Genomic DNA, 23,387 nt, shown 5'->3' on the forward strand with positions numbered 1-23,387 from the left:
GTCCGCAAGAAGGAAGGTTCGTCTCGTTTGTGTGTTGACTACAGGGCATTGAACAAGATGACCGTCAAGGTAGATAAAGAACTTTTTTTTGTCATTCACTCTCTTAAGCATTGAAAGCATTTTCTGTATGGTAGAGAGTTCACAGTTCGCACAGATCACCAAGCCCTCAAGTGGCTCCAGTCTATGCCTAGTGCACATTGGAGTGATCGTCAAGCACGGTGGTCACAGTTTTTGAACAATTTGGAGATTTGATCGAGTATGTACTGGAAAAGCTAACCCTGTTGCAGATGCGTTAAGTCGCAAAGGAAAGATCCTGGCTCTTCAGCCAAGATCCACAGTTTCTCTTCAGGGTGTGTCTTTCGATAGCACGAAGAACCAGTACGCAGATTCTGAGTTTAGTAAGCAATGGTTGCAGGCTCTTGCTTCCCAAGGGCCTAGCAACTATCTCATTCGTAATGGTTTGTTATATTTTCGTCACCGTCTATGTGTTGCCCTCTCTTAGGACAACCATATTACAAGATGCACATGACTCTCACGGGTGGGCACAGGGAAATTAACACCACTCTAGAAAAAATAGAAAGATTCTTTTATTGGCCTAAAATGCGAAAGGACGTGTTTTGTTATGTCACACAATGCACTATTTTTCAAAAGGTAAAAGCTCCTCGGGGTAAGCAACAAGGCCTCTTGCTTCCGTTGCCTATTCCCAATGTACCTTTTCAGGATATTTCCATGGATTTTGTGACTAACCTTCCACCTAGTTTGCATTCAAGGAACACACAATGTTTGACAATTGTTGATCGTTTCAGCAAGTTTTGCATGTTGATTCCTTGTAAGGCCACAGTCACCACACAAGATATAGCACGGTTGTTCATTAAGCATTGGTACCCCCTCTGCGGTTTGCCAAAATCGATTGTTCAGATAGGGATGTTAAGTTCACGTTTAATTTTTGGCGCGCACTCTTTGAATATTTTGGCACTAAGTTGAATTTTTCATCGGCTTTTCATCCACAGTCAAATGGTCAAACAAAGATTTACAATCAGTTGGCTTTTGATGTTTTAAAGTCTTATGTGCATAATCAGCAATCTCATTGGGAACTCTGCCTCCCATTGGTTCAGGCTATTTTGAATGACTCTTTTTTCTCTGCCATTGGTCGAACTCCGTATGAGACAGCTTTTGGCCGTCCGTTCCAGTCACTTTTGACTCGCTCAATCAGTCAAATGCCTGATGCCAATGCTGAAAGTCAGTCGTTGAATGAGATTTCTGTGAGTGTGAAGCTTCGACTAAGCAAGGCTCAAGAGTCTTACTTACGACAAGCTAATACGCATCGTCAAGATGTTTCGATCAAGGAAGGGGATTGGGTTTATTTAAAAATCAAGAAGCAACGTCTTAAGCAAGTTGGAAAGAAATGTCCTAAATTGTCTTTCAAAATGTATGGTCCATTTCTGTCATTACAAAGATAAGTGAGGTTTCTATGAAATTGCAATTGCCTAACTCATGGTCAATGCACAACGTTTTCAATGTTTCTTGGTTGAAAGTGTTTCAGGAAACACCTCCGAAGGATATTTCCAAAGAAGAAGAGCCCGAGATCATCGATGAAGCAAAAGTCATGGAGCCAGAGAAAGTGTTGTTGCATCGGTTTCGCCATGGTTCAAAGAAGCAAGTCAGACAGTACTTTTTGAAGTTCAAGGATCGAGGAATCCACGAGGCAGTGTGGGTCGATGAAGAGTTTTCAAAGATTACCCGGAATTGTTGGCAGCCTACAAGGAAGCCATGCAGCTCGGTACCAGTACCTCACTTTAAAAAGGAAGGGATGTCACGTGCACATCTAATCTATGTGCATGTGGACAAGCTACTTTAGGTCCAGGGTTCAAGTCAGCTTAGGAAGTGTTCTGGCACCTTTGTGAGCCTGTGCGCAGGCCGTGCATGTCCATGCACTTAAGAGAGGTTGCATATCCTCTGGTTGCACACAGCATGATCATTATCAGCATTACAGTCAATACCCATCATGAGCATTTTACAGTGCATAGAACCCATTTTCCCTATTTTAGCCATTTTCACTTATTATTAATAAGTGAATTTGTTAGGAATTGGGTAGGGAAACTTTGCTAAGCAAGTATAAATAAAAACCTAGCGCTAGCACTTTCTGGCAGAAGAGGCAGCAAAGGTTCCTACACTTGCAGTGCAACTTCTCAACAAGACCGGCATAACTCCCCAGCGTTTTCAACCATCAAGACCTTCTGGCGTTTTGCAGATCCCCAGATCAGCCTGGCATTTTTGCATAGCCCAGATTCAGCCTGGCGTTTTTGCATTTTGCAGACTACCCTGGCATTTTGCAGAATCCGGCGACAGATCAGCACCTAGCATCAACATTTTCAATTTTCAACACTTAGACTCCACAAGTATAGCCCCAAACCTCCCAAATCTCACCTACCCGCAGCAAATCCTCGCCGCACAGTCAGATCAGCCAGCGTTTTCAGTTTCAGCCCGCTGTTCGCAGATTTCAGAATCTGCGTTTTCAGCGCATCGTCGTCGCCATCGCCGTCCTCGTCGACACAGTGTCAAAATTCAGCAGATTTGCAGATTTCAGCCCCTAGCGTTTTCAGATTTCAGCCCGTCTCGTCGTCGTCATCATTGTCGTCGACATCGTCGGCAAGTCCATTGCATCTAGACCATTGTACCGGGGCCCTTGGAGGAGGGTTTGACAACAGTCTCTGGTGTCGTATTCTTTTCTCTCTCTGTGTCTCAGCACCTTCATTCACTGTGTCATTCACTTTGTTTGTGATCATTTGCACTCTCTCACTAAAGGAACGGAAGGCTCTCCCTTCCGTAAGTTAAAGGAACCCTCGAGCACAGTTTGGAGCACTCATCTTGAGCGAAGTTCAACATTCACTTCCGCTGCACCTTACATTCCGGGCTACGTATTCCATCTTGGACTCGTTGCCAGATTTCACCAAAGCGACTGTCGTTTTGGCAATGCCCTTTGAGAGAAAGAAGTCAATCAAAATTTCAGCAAACGAAAGAGTATTTACCTCAAAGATCCTACTAACGGCATCGGCCACCATATTGGTAGCACCCTTACGGTAGCGTATCTCGAAATCAAACTTTTGCATGAGTTCCACCCACCTTGCTTTTCAACCACGGAGGTCGGGCTGATCATAGAGTTATTTCAAAGAGTGGTGGTCCGGCCATACCACAAAGTGGACATCAAAGAGATAATGGCGCCAACATTTAAAGCATGAATGACCGCCAACAGTTCCTTCTCCTGTGTGAAAGAACGTTTCTGCACGTCTGTGAGCTGGCATAGTCACTGGCATCCGTTTCCACCACAAAGAGTTTGTTTGAATCCACAATCTGCAACATCGGTACAATAGTAACAAGTCGCTTCAATGTTTGGAAACATTGACCGAGCTCATCAATTCATTGAATAGAAGGCTAACACTACGCTTTTTGTTTTGAACACCCTTTAACAAATGAGTAAGGGGTTCAGCAATACGAGCGTAGTCCCTTGTTGATAAATTTCCGAAAGAAGCCCGTAAAACACAAAAACGATTTCACTTGCCTAATCGTGCCAAGAATAGGCCAATCCAACACAGCATGTATCTTTTCAGGATCGATGCGAATGCAATCGACAGAGATGACATGACCCAGATATAGCAATTCTGGCCGAAAAAATTCACTTGCTTCGCATACAACTTTTCTCATCTTAAAATACGCAAGACAAGACGAAGGTGTCGCAGGTGCTCCTTGAGTGTTTTACTGTAAATTAAGATATCGTCGAGGAACACAACAACCCACTTTCCTTGATATTGATGAAAGAGATCATTCATCATCTGCTGAAAAGTGGCGGGAGCGGAGCGTTGGTAAACCCAAAGGCTAAAACCAAAAACTAGTAATGTCCATACCGTGTACGAAACGTGGTCTTCGGGATATCATGTAAATGTATCTGCATCTAATGGTACTCAGAACGTAGGTTGATCTTAGTGACATAACAAGCGCCAGGGAGATCAAGATCAAGTCCACGAGAAGCTGGAAGCCCATATGGTAAATCCGGCGGAAAGACGTCCGCAAATTCAGCAAAACGGAATCCAAATAACTCAATTCCATCACGATCAGACTGAGACTCAAAAGTTTTTGATGCGGTAACAACAATTTTTGAAAGAAGAGAATGACAATGACATGGAAAATTAGCAAAAGAATATTTAACCCAACAAACTACAAGTTGTACACCGGGATCATGAGACAACGCATTGAATTCATTAGCTAAAAGCTAATTTACATCATAATCGGCGGTCAGGGAGGAAGGAGATCCTTCGACCAGAAGGTACACACCATCAAGCTCAAAGAAAACTATATGCGATGCATAATCAATAGACAAAGAAGCTATCTTATCGTAAAACCATGCAATGCCTAAAATAACATCTACATGTTCAAGGCCCATGATGCGGAAGTCCAAGACTTCGGAGATCGAGTTGCGGTACAATCTCAGTCCAATGATTGCTCTTACGTTCCGCATAATAGACCACATACGGATGGTCTGAGGTGACGTGTCGAGCTTAAGTGCATGTACCACATGAGAAGATATGAAATTATGAGTAGATCCATTGTCGAATAAGACCGTCACAACGTGGCCATTGATCTCTCCTTTAACGCGGAGAAGATCATGTGGGCCAAGCACAACCTTATTAGTGCGACAATCCGGGCAGCTACACGCATTTACATGAAAAATCTCTAATTCAAAAAAAGACAAAGTACCTGGATTGTCGATGGTGTTTATTGAGGTACTCGTCGGTGCGGTGATAGACGGCTGAGCCTCCTCTTTTGCTTGGGATACGCCTTATCGCCACGGTAGTGGCTAATCTGGTGGCAGTCAAAACAACATTTTTCTTTTGATCCTCCATACGAGCTGCCTTTAACTTGCCATGATTCTTGGATTTCTTCCACGCAGGGTTCGACAACTTACTTGTGGCTGCCGAAGCATTCGAGCGCTTGAATTTGGGAGTGGAGAGACCACGGCAAGGAGTCCCCCCATGCGTTGGGCCGCCAAGGTATTACCATGATTCTTGACAAACTTATAGATGTCCTCAATAGATGTGATCATATTGTGTAAAACGTCGTTTTGATATGCTGGCGGCAATCCGAAAAGTTACACCATTTGCACGATGACCGTAGGGTCGTCACCAGCCTTCGTTTTATGGAGAAGATCCTTGAAGGCATGTGAGGAAGCCTCCACAGTTCGCTTTACCAAAAAAGCTTCTTGAAGCACTCGATTCTATCAACCTGCACAAAGCACGCACAAAAGATCGGCTGAGACTCTACTCAAGGTGTGGGTTGCCGTCGTAACGCAGCCCACCAAGAGTAGGCCTTCCCTTTTAGCATGAACCGAAGCTGCTCAAGACGTTGGGCGTCAGTAAAGTGATGCATATCGAAGAAGGCGGTCCATTTCACCAACCATGAGTCTATATCGGTCTCTTCACACTCTTTCATTTCCCCTTTAAAGGGGTCACGATATAGTTGAAGAGGCAAAGTACCCATGGTGATTGGCAAAAACGGGACATGTGTAGAGCGCAGCTCCACAAGTTGCCTCTACATCTCTACTAATTGTTGTTGCAATATAGCGACGAGAGATGCGTTGGAGGCGGAAGACAGGAAAGAGGAACTTTCGGGACAAAGCTTGTGCATGTGTGTGGAATCGGGAGGAGAAAAAGGCGTCTCCTCCATAGGTTGATGCGTGCTGGCGGCACCATTCTCATGTGGAGAAGTGTCGTGTGATGCCATGGCACTCGGATGCATAGGCAAATATGGGAGTATGTAATAAGAGTCCTCTTGAGAAAAACGCCCAAGAACGGAGTACAATAAGTAAGCGGTACTAAGCAAGAGAGATAGACAGAGTGCAGGCTTTCGGCGAGACAGGTGTCGCACTCACGCTCACCGGTGTGGTTTATATAGAAGAGCGGGGGTAAAACACCCTAAGTGGCTAGGCAGTTCGGCGGCCAATAAAAGGCCTCACACTTAGAAAAGTGGCCACTTATTGAAAGAGTTTTTGGGTGGCCTCTTAGTTTAAAAATGGTCACCTAAATGTAAAAGGGTAAAAATAAACCCTTAACGCAACGAACACGTTTCCGCCTTTCGACGGGCCCTAACAGCGCACGTGCAACCACCCTGCAGACATTCGCGGCCCTATTTTCCACCTTGAGCACCGCCACAGTCCACCACCCTCGCAACGCCCTGGTCCGGTCTACGGCAACTCTGCGCTGGCCTGTATAGCCCGCAACCCAGCAGGACGCGCTGCTGCACCTGAGCTCTGCTCACAGCGGCACGCTCAAAGTGCGGGGTCCCGTGGTCAATCACCCATGGGTGAGTCAGCCACCATAGGGCTGGTAGCCCTTGGGTTTTGTCATTAGCATCTCAAGACGGTGAGCAAAAAAACGTGACCACCATATTCCGATGCACAAAGGTTGCAAAATACTCTCCTTCTCCATTTCCCAGCGAAGACATACTCCAGGAGCAATAAAATCTCTCACTGAGATGTGTCTACGGAGGGTGCTGCCAAGTCCTTGGAGTGGCAACTCCCGAGGACACCCTCAAGCATACTCAGTTACAGAGAGGTCAACAGACACACCAAGCATCCATGTGACTGCCTCCAGCATCAACATTCCACACACGGGAATCCATGAAAAGCAAAAAAAGAAAACTCACAGAATTCTCACCACTGGCCAGCATGTGCCCTCCTCTCTTGCTAGTAGCGTCCCATACCACCTTGTACAAGCGTTGGGAGAGCCTATCAGGCTGGGCCACCACAGCCCCATGAGCTCTAGTGTATTTGTGCATGTCATCATGTCGTGTATACGAGCTAGGAAAAAACTCTGATACCAATGTTAGTCCCTCACCAGATCCATCCTGCACACATGACATGACGCAAGCCAAACTCACACCTAGACACACATAGTGAGCGGACATCAGGCTCACCTCCCAGCCATAGAGCCAATACGGGCTCACCCCGAGCCTGGGACCCTGGAGCCAAACGGGCTAGTCTCTGCCACAATAGCTGGTGTCTCATACCACCATGCCCACACCAGTGCGGGTAGAGCCGCCAAGGGCCTAAAGTCCAAGTGTGGTGATCACACAAGATGTATCACAAATGAGACTCAAGTCTTATTTATAGGACTTCATAACTAAAGGGCCAGGTTCACATTGATCCGACATACTGCATGCGCCCATCCTGATGTCTAGGGATGTACCTCCCCCCCCCCGGGGCCACGACAAGAAAAAATAGGGCACCCACAAATAATGGACACAGGACCAAATAAGGTCCGGCCGGCCAAAGTATAACATGCAACCAGCCAAAGCAATGCAAGGGTGGCCTGCCCGGGTGCACACTAGCTAGTACAAGTATGCCATAACCCTAGATGAAGGAGCATAGTGGTGTAGCTCTAACACTTGGTGTAAGGTTCCCAATACTGAATGGTTGAAGCTTTCAAGTATGCAAAAGTTCGTGGTCTTTTTCATTAAAAAAGCATCAAACCAAGAATACGTCACTCCACAAATGTTTAAAAAATACGAACAAAGATTGGCAAGATGCCATGAACTATGAAGTTCAAGGCTTGCTTACAATCCTATGATATTGTAGACCACTTGAGACGTCCACCGCTGAGCAATCAGAACTGAATAATAGATACAAAGCTTACACACAACCATAACTTCGATTACACAATGGATGACATACGAGACTTATTACAATCATTATGAAAGAGCAGAAAACAATGAACACTAGAATAATTATGAAAAGTGAAAAGTACATCATAGGACATTAGACATATGTCATAGATACACACCTAATCCAAGTTCCAACCCCTCACTGAAATAGCTAATAAAGCATGAGACACTCCTATCTCCTCATTATAAGATGAAGAACACGCATTCAAGGCAGGCATGTCTCCATCTTCCAGGACATTATCTTCCTCATCAAACTCTGGCTCTACAACAGTACACCCTCATGATGGGCCTACATCATCCTCATCATACTGTGAAGTGTGAATGCTACGCATTGCCTCATTCGCCGAGCCTCGCTACTACACATAGGCAACTTCCCTCACCTAACACTCTCCCATTGTTTTCTCTTTGGCTCTGCAACCTCCTAACAAAGAGGGCTACTATAAGTCCAAGCTTGTAACCTAGTGACCCGTGTTTGATCCATGCTATCGAGCTCTCTGTGAAGCTCTTGTAGAGCCTCCTCCTGCTCATCTCTATACCAGGACTCTATCTCCTTTGCACTTGAATAAGCAATCATCTTCACTTGAGTCGGATCTACCTACTCTAGTGTGAAAAATCCACAAGTGTAAAGTCAAGTTGCATTCTCCAAGACTAAACTGTGTTCTAGTGTATAGATAACGTGTGTTTTACCGGCTTGGGGTTCATAGAAGTATGGAAACTACATATGAGCTTCATGTTTTCTCGGTAGTACACCAACTTCCCTAATTGCCCAGTGCTACAGTGGTATCTTATCTTGATGTGTATGAGCAATTGGCGCTCCAACTGCACTCACAAGCACTGACTGAGCAATCCTATACTCATCAATAGGTGGCCCAGGTTTTTCATCCATTAAGTCGCAGTCGGCCAAAGACACAGCCACCTACAGATTTTTCATCATGAAGCATCCTCAAGCAGCCTCAAGCTCTTGATTGGCGTTTCCCGACATATTGGTAACTAGACCAAAACAGACTAATATGTGTGACTGTGTGCATATTACACTCAGAAGAGCAAGATTACTTTAATGAGACCCTACAACCTGTGTATGAGGGTAGCAAGTTAACCATATACATTGAATAACGTGGACTAACAGCCATAATAGAAGCTCACTCTGTAATGATTAAGTCAGGCTGCAAGCGATCAATTTGAGCTGCCCCTAAATGTCGATCGGGAGTCATATTGTAATCTCCAGTGTAGACTACAGTGCTTTCACCCACTTTCACATAAAACATTGCTGCACCAAGTACCTGCAAATAATGTTGATGTAAAAAATTTTGGTTATATATAAAACTTTCCATACAAAATCATTATGCATCACCAACAAAAGAAGATAACAGTTGTCACAATACATGTCCAGCATAATAAGCCCGGAGCTGAATGTCTGATCCTAAGGAAATTGTCTGTCTCAAATCAACTGCAGTCACTGCAAGGCAAATGGCAGAAGTTTAGCAAGCACCACTCTCCCCTTGCATCAATCTCCCGTGCAAGGAGAGATTACCCTTTCTCCTTGCATCATTCTTAAGATTCACAGGTAGTATCCACTGGAATCACTATTAAAACTCAGAAATAGTCTCCACTTGAATCACCCCTAAAAGTCTATAGACTTCATTCTCTGAATCTTCCACCTTTGTTGAGTGAATGTCATCACCTTTTTTCATGCTTTCATGTATCTGCAACACACTAAACTGCTCCTGTTGTCCCCTTCTCTCCACCATCACTTTCCGATAATCCTCAAGCATCAAAGGAGCCAATGCCTTCGTAGGATACTGTCATAAGTAGGTAGACATTTGAAACAATCACATGTAAAGCATGTTTATTCTTTACAAATTTAACATATTCTTAAGCTGGATGAAAATTAACTTACTGTCATAAAGATGGGACCTTCATAGCCACATACTTCAGTAAAGTATGGAAGTGCTCCAATATGATCCAAGTGACTGTTTCATTATCTGGTATTACGAAGCTTGCAAGTGCAGAACTTCTGACTAGAAGGTAGCAACAAAACACTACCCAATTTTCCCGACTGAAGTGGCTAAAAAAATCGACAATGTCCCAAGCTTTTGTAACTTAATATGCATTTCATATGTAAATTGAGCTGCTTACATGAGCCTCAAAAAGTGAGCATGTGAGCTGTAATGTTATTTCATCCATGACTTCAGTTAGTACATATATGTGTGCCATTGCACAGATGCATTCCAGAAAAAGTTGATTTCCTTACAAATGTGTGATGATGATACAATCAATGGATTGAGTGAAGTCCCCTCGCTTAGGAATCAAAGAGAAGTCTGGGAAGCGACGCTCGTCATGATAACCCAAATGCATGCCACAATCGAACATGATTGTCTTGCCCGCAATCATGACCACCACACAACTCTTACCTACTTCGAGTCCAGCCCCTGATATAATGACACAAATAAATGATAAATTCTTTGTTGGATAAAATACAAGGTATGCTTTGTTAATGTCACCTGACAATCAAGAAAATATACATTGACATACATTTCATATCTGTACATGTATAGGTATGAGAGTATGATTCAAATATTATTCCACATGGGGGCTGACTCAATGAAACCCTGGTCTTCTTTTGAAAGATTAAAAGAATGGGAGAAAATTAAAGATGTACATTCAAAAATATAACAGCCTTCACCAAAGAGATCAACCTCTCTGCCTGAAGGATCAACTACTGCATCTCATGAATGTGATCCTTCCTGGACTTGGACTGCAGAGGGTCCATAACTGTACCTCAAAGTAAGCTCTCTTTATAGGCGTCATCATATCATAGACTTTATCCACGTGGTTCAAGATATACCGATGAGCATTGTTCATACTCCGAATATCGCCAAGTGCTTGTCAAGTACAATTGACGAAGATGAAAGACTAGACTCTAGCATTCAACCGATCCCATGAGCTGGTACTGCTCAAGCTTCTCCAACTCATGGGAAGAAAGGGTACGTTGGATGTCATGTATCCCGGCCTCTATATAAAATCATCATATGAGGTGCTCATTGTGAGCATGCAGGAGCAACCCAAGAAGAGAGTGCAAAGATGGAGAGCAAGAGAGACACACAGAGATGGACTCCTTGTTACGATAGTGACTAGTTTGAGCGTCCTTATTACTTAGACTACAAGGAATGAATGGTGTCACGCCACCTGTTTACTTGGGGCTGGCGCAATGGGCTTTACCACCCCAACAACCTCCCACTTCAAGGTCAATGTGCCTCTAAACAATGGGGGGTGACTATCTATATATGTAAATACAGAGTAGAAAGACCATCTATGATCTACCCTATCCCCATCAAGGTAGGATCCGTTGTAAGGCGCAACGGAATGAATGTTGTATTTTCTCAAGATTAGTGATCTTTATTGCTCAAGGTTCCTTTTAGTTCTTAGGGAAAGAGAGAGCTTTCCGTCTTATGGAGAGTGCTATGATCACGAACAAAGTGAGTGAATATATTGTGCGTGCAAGTGAATGAGACTGAGAGAAGGAGAGAGAAGAGATACGACACCCGAGAGTTTGTAAAACCCTCCTCCGAAGGCCCCACTCTCGTCGGCGAGAGTGGTCTACTTTGATTGCACAAATGTGTACAATGCGAATGCAATGGACCGATGCAACTTGGACTATGCCGATGACGACGACGGTGGTGACGACGGCGACTGAGGCTGAAATCTGTGATCTTCTTTATGCTGAATTTCTTGGACTGTTTCAGGGCTGAAAATGATTGTGGTACTACTGTCCCTATGGGTGAAAACAATGGGTGTGTCGAGGTTGATGCTGAAGACAACAATGCTGATGTTTTGTTACCATAAGGCTGCGTTTCTGGTGCTATTGTCGCATGCTGAAAAACGCTGGTTCAGCAGAGTTTCCCATGCTAACAAAACGCTGAATTTCTGAGGTCCTATGATCCCAAAACGCTGGCACTTAAGGCTGGAATCGCTGATGACTTGCTGGCTGGAAATGCTGCAGATCTGCAAGATAGGGCAGCGTTTTTAATGGGCTGCCAACCTGCTGCAAAAACGCCATAAGGCTGAGGTCTTCATGCTGATAAAACGCCACCAAATGCTGAGGTTCTGCTGTGGATGCCTAGCGTTAGTGAAGGCTGAAAAACGTTGATGGGGATCAGGTAAAAACGCCAGGTTCAGGTGCTTCTCGGCGATGGTTTGCTGTAGGGGAGAAACGCCAAAGGGTGGATCTTGTAGGCGAGGCTTCTTGTGAAGAAAACGCCAAGGGAAGGTTGGTCTAATGCTGAGGGGGGGGTACTGCTGAGAAGTTGCCTGTTGAGCGGGAAGCTCCTGCTACCTCTTCTGCCAGAAAGTGCTAACTTGGGTTTGCTTATATATTAACTTAGCAAAATTGCCCTACCTACTTTTGTTGGAAAGTCACTTAAAAATAATAAGTGAAAATCCCAATAAATAGGAAAATAGGCTAAATGCACTGGAAAATTCCCCTAACTGATGCTAATGGATTCTGATGGGAATTCCGATGATCATGCTGTGTGCAACCGGAGGATATGCATCTATGCTAGGTGAGTGGGCATGCACGGTCTACGAATAGACTCACAAAAGTGCCAGATCACTGCTAATCTAGACTTGACTAAACTGATTGAACCCTGTTGTGGTGTAGCTTGTCCACGGACACATAGGGTTGGGATGTGTCACGTGACATCCCCTCCTTTTCAAAGTGAGGTACTGGTACCGAACTGTATGGCGTCGAGGGAGATCGCCAACAACATCCGGAATCCTAGAAGGGACTCTCGCCAGCCCACTCTGATGTGTGGGTCGTGTGGTACTTGAACTTCATAAAGGTCTGCAACACTTGCTTCTTTGGGCCGTGCCGAAAGCGACACAAAGTGTTGCTAAATTGGCTTTATCTGACAGAAAAATAATTATAAATGAATTATTGGATTTATAAGTGAGAGGGTTTTCTCGCTTGGAACATCAAGGAAAAATAATTATAAATGAATTATTGGAATTTTAAGTGAGGGTTTTTCTCACTGGAGACATTCGAGTACAGAGTATTCCTAGTGCGTCCTTCAAAGTAATGACGATAGCACTGTGAACGAGAATATCTGTAAGGCCACCAAGAACGGGTACTTCTGATGCGTCACATCGGATGGGTGACAGGGAGCATTGGGAAGAAGTATCCGACCATCCGGGAACGGACATCTCTGATGCGTCATAGGATGGGTGACATAGAGCATCGTGAAGGGGATTGTACCGTAAGTTCGGTAGGAAAGGACTAGGTGATGGGTATTCTTGATGCATCACAAGGTGGGTGATGGGTGCATTGGAAAGGGGATATCCATAGTCGAGAGGAAATCCGAACTGGAAAGAGGAATACGCGTAAAGACGCAAGCACAAGAATAAAGATGGGTTCTGAGAAGCTTTTCTTAAAAAGCGGAAAATTTGAACGAGTTTTCCGGGAAGAGCGAATGCTTTCCCGCGAGGAATCTATGTTTGCATTGCATTCGTTCATGTGGTTGCATCCAGGGACACCTGGGAAGTGCTGTGAAAGCATTGATTTTAACTTATAAGGTTTTATTGAGTTTTTGGGCACGTTCAAACCAATTTTAAAAATATGCCGGCCGTCCACTTAATAAGTGGGCAGCCACTTAGAAAAAAAAGCAACAAAACCAGCCAGCGAATTCTCTCTCCCTATTTCGGGTAGAACAGAAAAAAAAAAAAAAACGGCCGCGATCTCTCCGCGAGCAGCTATTCGTGCCGTGGTGAAGGAGCTATAAAAGCACCACATGCCCTCACCGAAGGGAGGTTACCAGCGCCAGCAAGAGAAGACTCTACCGCCAGAAGACGCGAGAGATCGCGAGACTACGAAGCACGGAAGTCACTTTTCTCGCGCAAGAGTGACAGGTACCTATTGTGGATTCGCCATACGAATTGTTGTCGTGTGTTTGCGTGTGTGTTTGCAGGTACTTCATCGCGAAGGAGAGGCGAGAAGGCTTCGGCCTACGCTTGGGAATTCCGGAAACGGAATTCGGAAATTGTCTGCGGAGTCTCAACTCCGAGTACAGACGGAAAAAGGATTGAGAGCTTGTCTCTCGGATTTCCCTTACGGGAAGGAACGACCATCGAGTCAGAGATTTAGAACGGAGGGGTTTTCTCCGGTTCTTGTGCTTGTAAAAAGATTCTCCCTAATATAGAATTCTCTTTAAGGGGGGGGACCAGCCCATCTTCTCGTCCCCAGTACTCTCTCTCTCTCTCTCTCATTCTCTCTCTCTCTCTCTCTCTCTCTCTCTCTCTCTCTCTCTCTCTCTCTCTCTATATATATATATATATATATCCTTTGGCTTCAATAATAAGAGATAAATTCTATTTATCTGAGTATATTTTATATTGTTATGTGCTTCCGTTTGTGACAGTGGTATCAGAGCTCAAATTTTATTTTATTTTTTTTATTTTTTTTCTCTGTTCTACCCGAAATAGGGAGAGAGAATTCGCTGGCTGGTTTTGTTGCTTTTTTTTCTAAGTGGCTGCCCACTTATTAAGTGGACGGCCGGCATATTTTTAAAATTGGTCTGAACCTGCCCAAAAACTCAATAAAACCTTATAAGTTAAAATCAATGCTTTCACAGCACTTCCTAGGCGTCCCTGGATGCAACCACATGAACGAATGCAATGCAAACATAGATTCCTCGTGGGAAAGCGTTTGCTCTTCCCGGAAAACTCGTTCAAATTTTCCGCTTTTTAAGAAAAGCTTCTCAGAACCCATCTTTATTCTTGTGCTTGCGTCTTTATGCGTATTCCTCTTTCCAGTTCGGATTTCCTCTCGACTATGGATGTCCCCTTTCCAATGCACCCATCACCCACCTTGTGACGCATCAAGAATACCCATCACCTAGTCCTTTCCTACCGAACTTACGGTACAATCCCCTTCACGATGCTCTATGTCACCCATCCTATGACGCATCAGAGATGTCCGTTCCCGGATGGTCGGATACTTCTTCCCGATGCTCCCTGTCACCCATCCGATGTGACGCATCAGAAGTACCCGTTCTTGGTGGCCTTACAGATATTCTCGTTCACAGTGCTATCGTCATTACTTTGAATGACGCACTAGGAATACTCTGTACTCGAATGTCTCCAGTGAGAAAAACCCTCACTTAAAATTCCAATAATTCATTTAGAATTATTTTTCCTTGATGTTCCAAGCGAGAAAACCCTCTCACTTATAAATCCAATAATTCATTTAGAATTATTTTTCTGTCAGATAAAGCCAATTTAGCAACATCCCTCTCACTTATAAACAGTTGTCCTCAACTGTAGAGGTCCAACTGAACTGCCGGGGAGAAACCGGAAAGATTCCAAATCTTGCTCAATGGTGAGTTGAGCTAGTCCTTTCTCAAAAGAGAACTTAAAAATTAAATTAAACAAAAATTCAAGAATTCAATACTTACCTTACCGCTTCATGTCCTTCCTCTAGTACCTCGAGGATATCCTTCACCATTCATCAAACTTACGAGCCATGTAAGAACTCGTCATTCGCGTCTTTCCAACATATTGGAAGTTTCCTCATCCGAGAATCTGTTAACTCAATTCCACCTTCTCAATCCCGAGAAGAATAATCCTCCTAGAAATCAATCTAGGTATCTGTCTTTGCGCATAATCCTGCGTTGTTAGTCTAGAGGGTATTAAACCTCTTGTATCCTCCCACATAGGGAATGCTCAAGTCATAGAGCATTAAGCTCGATGTCTTTCTTTCTTCCACAATTTGCGATCACCTTAAAGAAGGTTCTTGTTCCAGGCCGTCGCTCAACGTAGGCGGACGGTTCCAGGCCGAAGATTCCTTGTGCACGACAGCACTTTCTTCCAATCGTTTCCTCTTGCGAGTTATTACCACCAGCAGTGATTTTCCGACGCCCATTAGCCTCTCTTCCTTACAAAATCATAAAAAATGATTCACCTTGCGAGAATCAATGACAACATGCAAAATCTCAGGCAGATAGGATTCTAGCCATAGCATTTTCTGAACGTACGTTCAAACCCGGTTCACAACAGAGCGAACCCTCTTTGATTCTCAGGGATGTTCTCCCATATGTAATTCTTACCATTTTGAAAGGTTGGCGAACTATATTCTTACGAACATAATAGTTCGAATTTATTCCAGCAGCGTGTAAATGCTACTTGACCTGCTCATGGAGAAACATATACCGCAACCAAAAGTTGCTACTGTAATGGTAAAAGCACATAGCGTACTCAATGATCAACGACCATCGGAAAACCTCTTCTCCGTAGATTCCTTCTACCAAACACATCTCAAATAGAGATTCTCGTGTCGGAATATTCTTGCGCGCAAATAGGCGCTCAAGAGAGTATAACAAACTCTCGTCCAGTTCCTTGGCATAGGTCTGCATCTTCGTGTGTTATCCATGTACTCAAAAGTGTACATAATTCTTAAGTTGTGTTAGAGTTTCAATGAACCTGGGAAATTACCTTCCCTTCGTAAGATCCTTAGAGCAAAGACGCTCAACTTGACGATCCCTTGGCTCGATCTTAGAGCAAAACCCGCTCATCAAATAATCTAGGATTTCAATCTTTGGATTCCTCGAGCATAGGCCGTAGTCGTCGCTTGTTCCTTCCCTCGTAAAGAGTGTTCATTCACTTGTGCGAAAAGCACTACCATATCTTCCCTTACCGGGTAGGGGGTGTGGACTTAAAGAGTATTCAAGCTTAGTGAAAGCTTTTCTTGGTTGAAAGATCTGAATGGTTTCTTCCTTTCTGTCGTCCTACCCACAATAGCAGGTAATTTGTTTGTGAACTACCGGATACGAGATCAATAGTTGACCTTCCGGATGGTTGAGCAAACCAATTCATCTCAGAAAACAATGTTTCAAATTGATCCTACTCTCATAAATACGCGAGAGTGATTGTCCTTGTCAGACACATGCATATCTCGTGCATAAAAGCAATACGCATTTTATGAGTTCCTCAAAGATATAACTTTGATCCAAGACCTGCCCTCTCACTTAAAGTTTGAGGGTCAAAAACTCGAGAGTTAGATTGAATTCCCTTACTCCAAACTTTCTCCGGATAGCAATGTATCCTTCGAGGAGAGGTAACAAAAATTCGTTGTTTCTGTGTTCAATGGTTCTCGTCCCACTGCGGAGATTGTATTCTATGAACATCAAGGTGTACACTTTCAGCTTTTATTGTTGACTCCACCATCTGCTGCAAAGTATCTTGCAGATGGGTTTACAAAATTCGGCAAAAGTCCTTCGTTGAATTTCTTCATCTTTCCTTCCTCAGAGAGGGTCAAGAGTGGAGCTACCTTGGCAAGAGTGAACCACTACTTGCTTGGACTTGCTCGTATTTCTATTGGGCAGACCGATCCCAATCTTCTTGGATGCCTTCCTCAAAGCGTAGAGGAAAAAAATTCAGCCTTGAATTGAATCCAAGTCTTGTTGTAAGTTCCTTGCAAAGCTTTGGTATACCACCAAGTACTTGCAATCCCCTTGAGGTGTTTGGTCACATACCTTACCTTTGACACTTCTCAGAAATTGCCGTTTGCAAAGGCAACTTCATACTGTCAAATGAAAGCGGTAGCTTTCGGGGCATATTCTCTTCCGTCAAAAGTATCAAACTTGATCGGAGGGTTCTGAGGTCTAAAGACCTTCATATCCTTCCCGAGATGACGGGATTTCTTGGCTATGGTTCTGGATTGATGTTCATGGATATCTTCTGAATTCTGAAGGATCTCGAGCATTCCGCTCCTTGGATTCTCTAGGTTCTTCAGCATCATGCTCTTGTTGCCTTCTCAGAGAATCCCAAGTCTTGTGTCGACTTCTTGCAGAGAGAAAAAAAAAATTCCAACTCTGCGAGCTTTCTCCTGCAGGACTTAGGTTTCCGCCTACTTACTTCTCTCTTGGCTTGTCATGGCTTCTTCCCGTATCTTCCCAGAGTAGTCCTCCTTTACAGAGAAAGAGAGGAGACCATGCTCTGATACCACTGTCACAAACGGGAGCGCATAACAATATAAAATATACTCAGATAAATAAAATTTATCTCTTATTATTGAAGCCAAATGATATAGACAGAAATAGATAGAGAGAGAGAGAGAGAGTGAGAAGATCCGACACAGTACTAGGGACCAGACGATGGGCTGGTCCCCCCCCTTAAAGAGAATTCTTTATTAGGGAGAATCTTTTTACAAGCACAAGAACCGGAGAAAACCCCTCCGTTCTAAATCTGTCTCTTAGATTTCCCTTACGGGAAGGAACGACCATCGAGTCAGAGATTTAGAACGGAGGGGTTTTCTCCGGTTCTTGTGCTTGTAAAAAGATTCTCCCTAATAAAGAATTCTCTTTAAGGGGGGGGACCAGCCCATCTTCTGGTCCCCAGTACTGTGTCGATCTTCTCACTCTCTCTCTCTCTCTCTATCTATTTCTCTCTATATCATTTGGCTTCAATAATAAGAGATAAATTCTATTTATCTGAGTATATTTTATATTGTTATGTGCTCCCGTTTGTGACACAAAGTCTTCTGAATCTCCTTTCTTGCTTCAACTTCGTCTAGAGTCCTGCTTCTTTCGTCTTCAAGAATCTCCATGGCTGAAAATTCTTGAAACCATCTCCAACACAAAACCATGAACATACCCATTCCATGTAAAGTGAAGGAAAAAAATCTTGGCTTCTCTAAAGACTGTGCATGCAATGTAAATGAACATAGAGACGGAGCGACAACCCGTTCATCAAACACATGCAAACAATGCGATCGAATCTTTTGTGTGTGATCGAAATCAATCAACTGTGGCAAATCACAATGGAAATGCCCATGCTTGATGCTCATACAATCATGTGCTCGTTTAGAAACTGTATCATGCCAAGGAAGAGACATGAAATGTGACTTCCTTACATACATACTTTTCAACTTTTCATGAACAATCCGCATACATTCGTGCTCATCCATGAGAGAAACGTGCTCAACATACAATATGTCATGCCTAGGAAAAGGGATCACATAACGATGCTGACTAAAATACAGGAAACCTTCACGAATGAAACACTCGAACAATGCGTGCGTATCAATCATGCGAACACATAATACTTCCTGTAATGGCTCTTTGGACCAAGGCTCAAGAGCCAAGATCGCTTCTTCGGGATCTATCGAATCTTCTTGTGGGGGATCTGTGGACCTCGACTCGAAAGCCAATATCGATTCATGGTGATTGATCGAATCTACAACGAGGTTAGCTTCGCTAGAAAATGCATCAACTAACACATCATCCTTGTGAACAATCACATCTTGTTCATGCAATTCATCATGCTTGTCTTTTTCATCCAAATCATCATGCAAATCATTATCATTCAAATCATCATGCTTCTCATAATCAGGCAAGTTCTGTGTGTCATGCTGTGGAGAAAAAGAGACTGAGAGAGTCTCCTTATCTTGAATCCTTTCAACGTTGTCCTGCATATTAACAATGAGGGATGGAGAAGGAGCAGTGTCCACTCCATCAAAGACAGTAGAAGAATCACTGTCGGCATTGAGAGTTATAGTGTTAGCCGCAAATTTTATGACAGCATCAGTCTCACGAAACCACTTAATGCCTAAAATCATATCACATCCTGAGAGAGGATAAACAACAAATCTTCTAGTGAAAGCAGTCTGTTGAATTGCAAACAACACATCAAGGCATTCCTCCGTGATGAGAGCGTCCATACCAGGACGAAAGCCAGAGACCGACTAACTTCGAGACGAACTCTCTCAACAAGAGGAACTGATCACATCATGCATACTACCTGGGTCAAACAATATGACAAAACGGTGCCCCGACGTATGACCATAACATTTAATGAGAGAATCATCAATGAGAGGGTCCTGAGAAACTTTGGGCACAATCGTGTTATCATTCATTGCATTGACAGATGTAGTGGGTGCTGTGGGTTCTTTAGATTCATTCGATTCAAGCTTAGGACATGTTCGTTTTATGTGACCTTTAATGTGACAATGAAAACAACGACCTTCTTTAGAATACGTGCTTTGTTCTTCCGAAGTGATGTATCCTCCTACAATTCCTTGTGCTACCGTTTCATCTGGAGTAAGCTTAGGTTTAGCAGTTGTGTTAGCCTTACCCTTAGATTCATTGGGAGAATTCTTTGATGAGATATTGTTGGTAAATTGGTTAGAAGAGTTATCATTCTTACCATTCTTACCGTTCTGAGGAGTCTGCGAGGTACTTGTGGAAGTCTTGTTCTCCTTAGGCTTTCCCTTGTTGTGCTTCATCTCTTGTGCGAGAGCAATCGCTACCGCCTTGTTGAGATCGATTGGATCGAATACCTCGACATCGTACTTGATATACTCGTCCAATCCAAAGAGAAAAGCCTCTTTGCGCTCATCATCCGACATGCGTAGTTGGGTACCTAGCTGCAAAACACGATTAGAAAAAGGTATCACCGGCATACCATTTTGCTTGAGAGCTCGCCAATCGTCCTTCAATCGTGCAAGGTACTGAGGTGGCATAAACCGCGCCTTGAGCTTGTCTTGGAAATCAGCCCAACTAAAAGAGAGGGGCGTGAAATCATCGGCTGCCTCTAGGTGCGCGGCTAGCTGTGCCTCTTGCCATGCGTGGTACTAATTAATGGCATCACCGACAAGGTACATAGCTGCCGTCAAAACTTTGCTATTGCTTGTCTTCTTAGTTGTCGCAAAATAAGCATTAAATTGATGCAACCAAGAATGAATAACAGTAGCATCCATCTTACCGTCATACTTACTGAAAGTCAACTTTTCTGTAACTAGATGGTTGGAATCCGCATCGTGGCTTGCGCCACTTGACGAACTCCCACGATCTTTGGGTGGTTCGGTCTTCAAGGCTAGGACATTGGCAATAAATTCTTGATTGCGAAGCTCCCTTTGAGCTTCACGCTCGGCGTCCCTTTCTGCTTTGCATTCTTTTCGTTCAACGCGCTCGCGTTCGAGAGCAAGCCGATTTCTTCTTGTTGTGCGGCCAATCTTGCGTTTCTTTCGTCACGCTCGCGTTCTAAAGCAAGGCGCTTGTCTTCCTGTCTATCCATCATGGCCATCATTTGCTTCATCGTTGCCTCCATAGGGTCTGGCGTAGATGGCGAAGGGGGAGGGTTGGAAAAATTTCCTGGTGGGGAAAATCCTTCGTCGCCTCTCTCGTGCTCATCGCCTAAATGCAAAGTATCCATTCCGCTTCGGGTGACGACCATGCACTATGATCTTGGGGTCTTAAGCTCGCGAGGAACTTGGGTTCTTGAGGGTCTTGAGGTTCTTGATCCGTGAGAATCTAGCGTTCTTGAGGTTTTTGAGGTTCTTGAGTCTTGAGGGTCTTGGGTTCTTGGGGTTCTTGAGGTTTTCTTTCGCTTGCAAATCGCGTTGAGAAGGATCTTCTCTTCACCCGAGTTCTACCCTTTTCTGCGGGCGCACCCCTTGACGGCCTTGCGCTCACACCAAGGTTGCTTTTTCCCACCTCACGTCGATTGGCCAGCCGCTAAGTGCACGGTCCGCTCTCAATGAGTGAAAAGAGACACAAGGGGAGGCTGGACAAGCCCTTCTTTCTTGGGATTCTTGTCACTCTTCAACAAAACACAATTAGGAATCGCCACGCCCTAGTAAACATGGGTTCGTGCGATCGCAACAAGCAAAAAAAATTCTTGTGGTTCTTGTGGTTCTTTCCTTGAGTAATGCAGAACACTTCCAAAGCTCCGATACCAATGTAAGGTGAAGCGGAATGAATGTTGTATTTTCTCAAGATTAGTGATCTTTATTGCTCAAGGTTCCTTTTAGTTCTTAGGGAAAGAGAGAGCTTTCCGTCTTATGGAGAGTACTATGATCACGAACAAAGTGAGTGAATATATTGTGCATGCAAGTGAATGAGACTGAGAGAAGGAGAGAGAAGAGATACGACACCCGAGAGTTTGTAAAACCCTCCTCCGAAGGCCCCACTCTCGTCGGCGAGAGTGGTCTACTTTGATTGCACAAATGTGTACAATGCGAATGCAATGGACCGATGCAACTTGGACTATGCCGATGACGACGACGGTGGTGACGACGGCGACTGAGGCTGAAATCTGTGATCTTCTTTATGCTGAATTTCTTGGACTGTTTCAGGGCTGAAAATGACTGTGGTACTACTGTCCCTATGGGTGAAAACAATGGGTGTGTCGAGGTTGATGCTGAAGACAACAATGCTGATGTTTTGTTACCATAAGGCTGCGTTTCTGGTGCTATTGTCGCATGCTGAAAAACGCTGGTTCAGCAGAGTTTCCCATGCTAACAAAACGCTGAATTTCTGAGGTCCTATGATCCCAAAACGCTGGCACTTAAGGCTGGAATCGCTGATGACTTGCTGGCTGGAAATGCTGCAGATCTGCAAGATAGGGCAGCGTTTTTAATGGGCTGCCAACCTGCTGCAAAAACGCCATAAGGCTGAGGTCTTCATGCTGATAAAACGCCACCAAATGCTGAGGTTCTGCTGTGGATGCCTAGCGTTAGTGAAGGCTGAAAAACGTTGATGGGGATCAGGTAAAAACGCCAGGTTCAGGTGCTTCTCGGCGATGGTTTGCTGTAGGGGAGAAACGCCAAAGGGTGGATCTTGTAGGCGAGGCTTCTTGTGAAGAAAACGCCAAGGGAAGGTTGGTCTAATGCTGAGGGGGGGGTACTGCTGAGAAGTTGCCTGTTGAGCGGGAAGCTCCTGCTACCTCTTCTGCCAGAAAGTGCTAACTTGGGTTTGCTTATATATTAACTTAGCAAAATTGCCCTACCTACTTTTGTTGGAAAGTCACTTAAAAATAATAAGTGAAAATCCCAATAAATAGGAAAATAGGCTAAATGCACTGGAAAATTCCCCTAACTGATGCTAATGGATTCTGATGGGAATTCCGATGATCATGCTGTGTGCAACCGGAGGATATGCATCTATGCTAGGTGAGTGGGCATGCACGGTCTACGAATAGACTCACAAAAGTGCCAGATCACTGCTAATCTAGACTTGACTAAACTGATTGAACCCTGCCATGGTGTAGCTTGTCCACGAACATATAGGGTTGGGATGTGTCACGTGACATCCGTACTATAGGGATTGATCCTACTCTTTTTCTTTTTTTTTTTGTGGTTGGGGTGGGGGGAGGGTGTGGGGGGTGCAGTCATTTGTGTGCACGCTCTTATTTAGGGCTTTCAGGCTCCTACAAAAGTTTATTAAACTGAATACAAAAAGATTATCATCTTGTTATTTCGATAAGACTATCGTCTATAATTGACTGACATCCATAGCATAACCTAAATTTTTTAGAGTTTGTTATTGTTTTATGTATAATGTAGCAATTGAGAGGTAACTTGAGCTTTGTATGTGTTGGCAAATTCTAATTGTTTAGTGTTGGAATCTGGATGTCTAAAGTGGTCCATGTTATCGAGCAGTCGTGTAAAAGCCTTAATTTTTTTAGTTTATGGGAGTCTTGGTTTGTAGTTTTACCGTTTTTGAAGTGATACTTATGAACATATTATGAACCTCGTAAAGTATTCTAAGTTTTAGTCTTTTAAAAAAATAAACCAATTTTACGCACCTTTAACTCAAACCATTCAGTACTACAATACGTACCGAATACTGCGTACCTTACCACCTTGATCCCCATTAAAGTTCGACAACGTGCAAACCACTCCGATC

At 43.9% G+C, this 23,387-nt stretch overlaps 1 protein-coding gene across 4 annotated transcripts in view; it reads right to left on the reverse strand.

Annotated features, from left to right (window-relative positions):
• CPSF73-II (cleavage and polyadenylation specificity factor 73 kDa subunit-II) overlaps window positions 1-23,387 on the reverse strand; it is a 94,555-nt gene that overhangs the window by 54,361 nt on the left and 16,807 nt on the right. For 2 of the 4 annotated variants that reach the window (XM_086516227.1, XM_086516226.1), the window contains exons 3-7: window positions 9,965-10,142; window positions 9,611-9,683; window positions 9,395-9,512; window positions 9,096-9,169; window positions 8,857-8,993 (exon numbers count right to left, since the gene is read on the reverse strand). In XM_086516227.1, coding sequence (XP_086372353.1) covers window positions 8,857-8,993; window positions 9,096-9,169; window positions 9,395-9,512; window positions 9,611-9,683; window positions 9,965-10,142 — 580 coding nt within the window. Of the gene's footprint in view, window positions 1-8,856; window positions 8,994-9,095; window positions 9,170-9,394; window positions 9,513-9,610; window positions 9,684-9,756; window positions 10,143-23,387 lie in introns of those variants that run through there. The other 2 variants (XM_086516229.1, XM_086516228.1) reach the window with 2 other exon arrangements.

This window comes from Adiantum capillus-veneris, chromosome 7 (assembly GCF_014529385.1).
Source record: "Adiantum capillus-veneris isolate H3 chromosome 7, ASM1452938v2, whole genome shotgun sequence".
NCBI lineage: Eukaryota > Viridiplantae > Streptophyta > Polypodiopsida > Polypodiales > Pteridaceae > Adiantum > Adiantum capillus-veneris.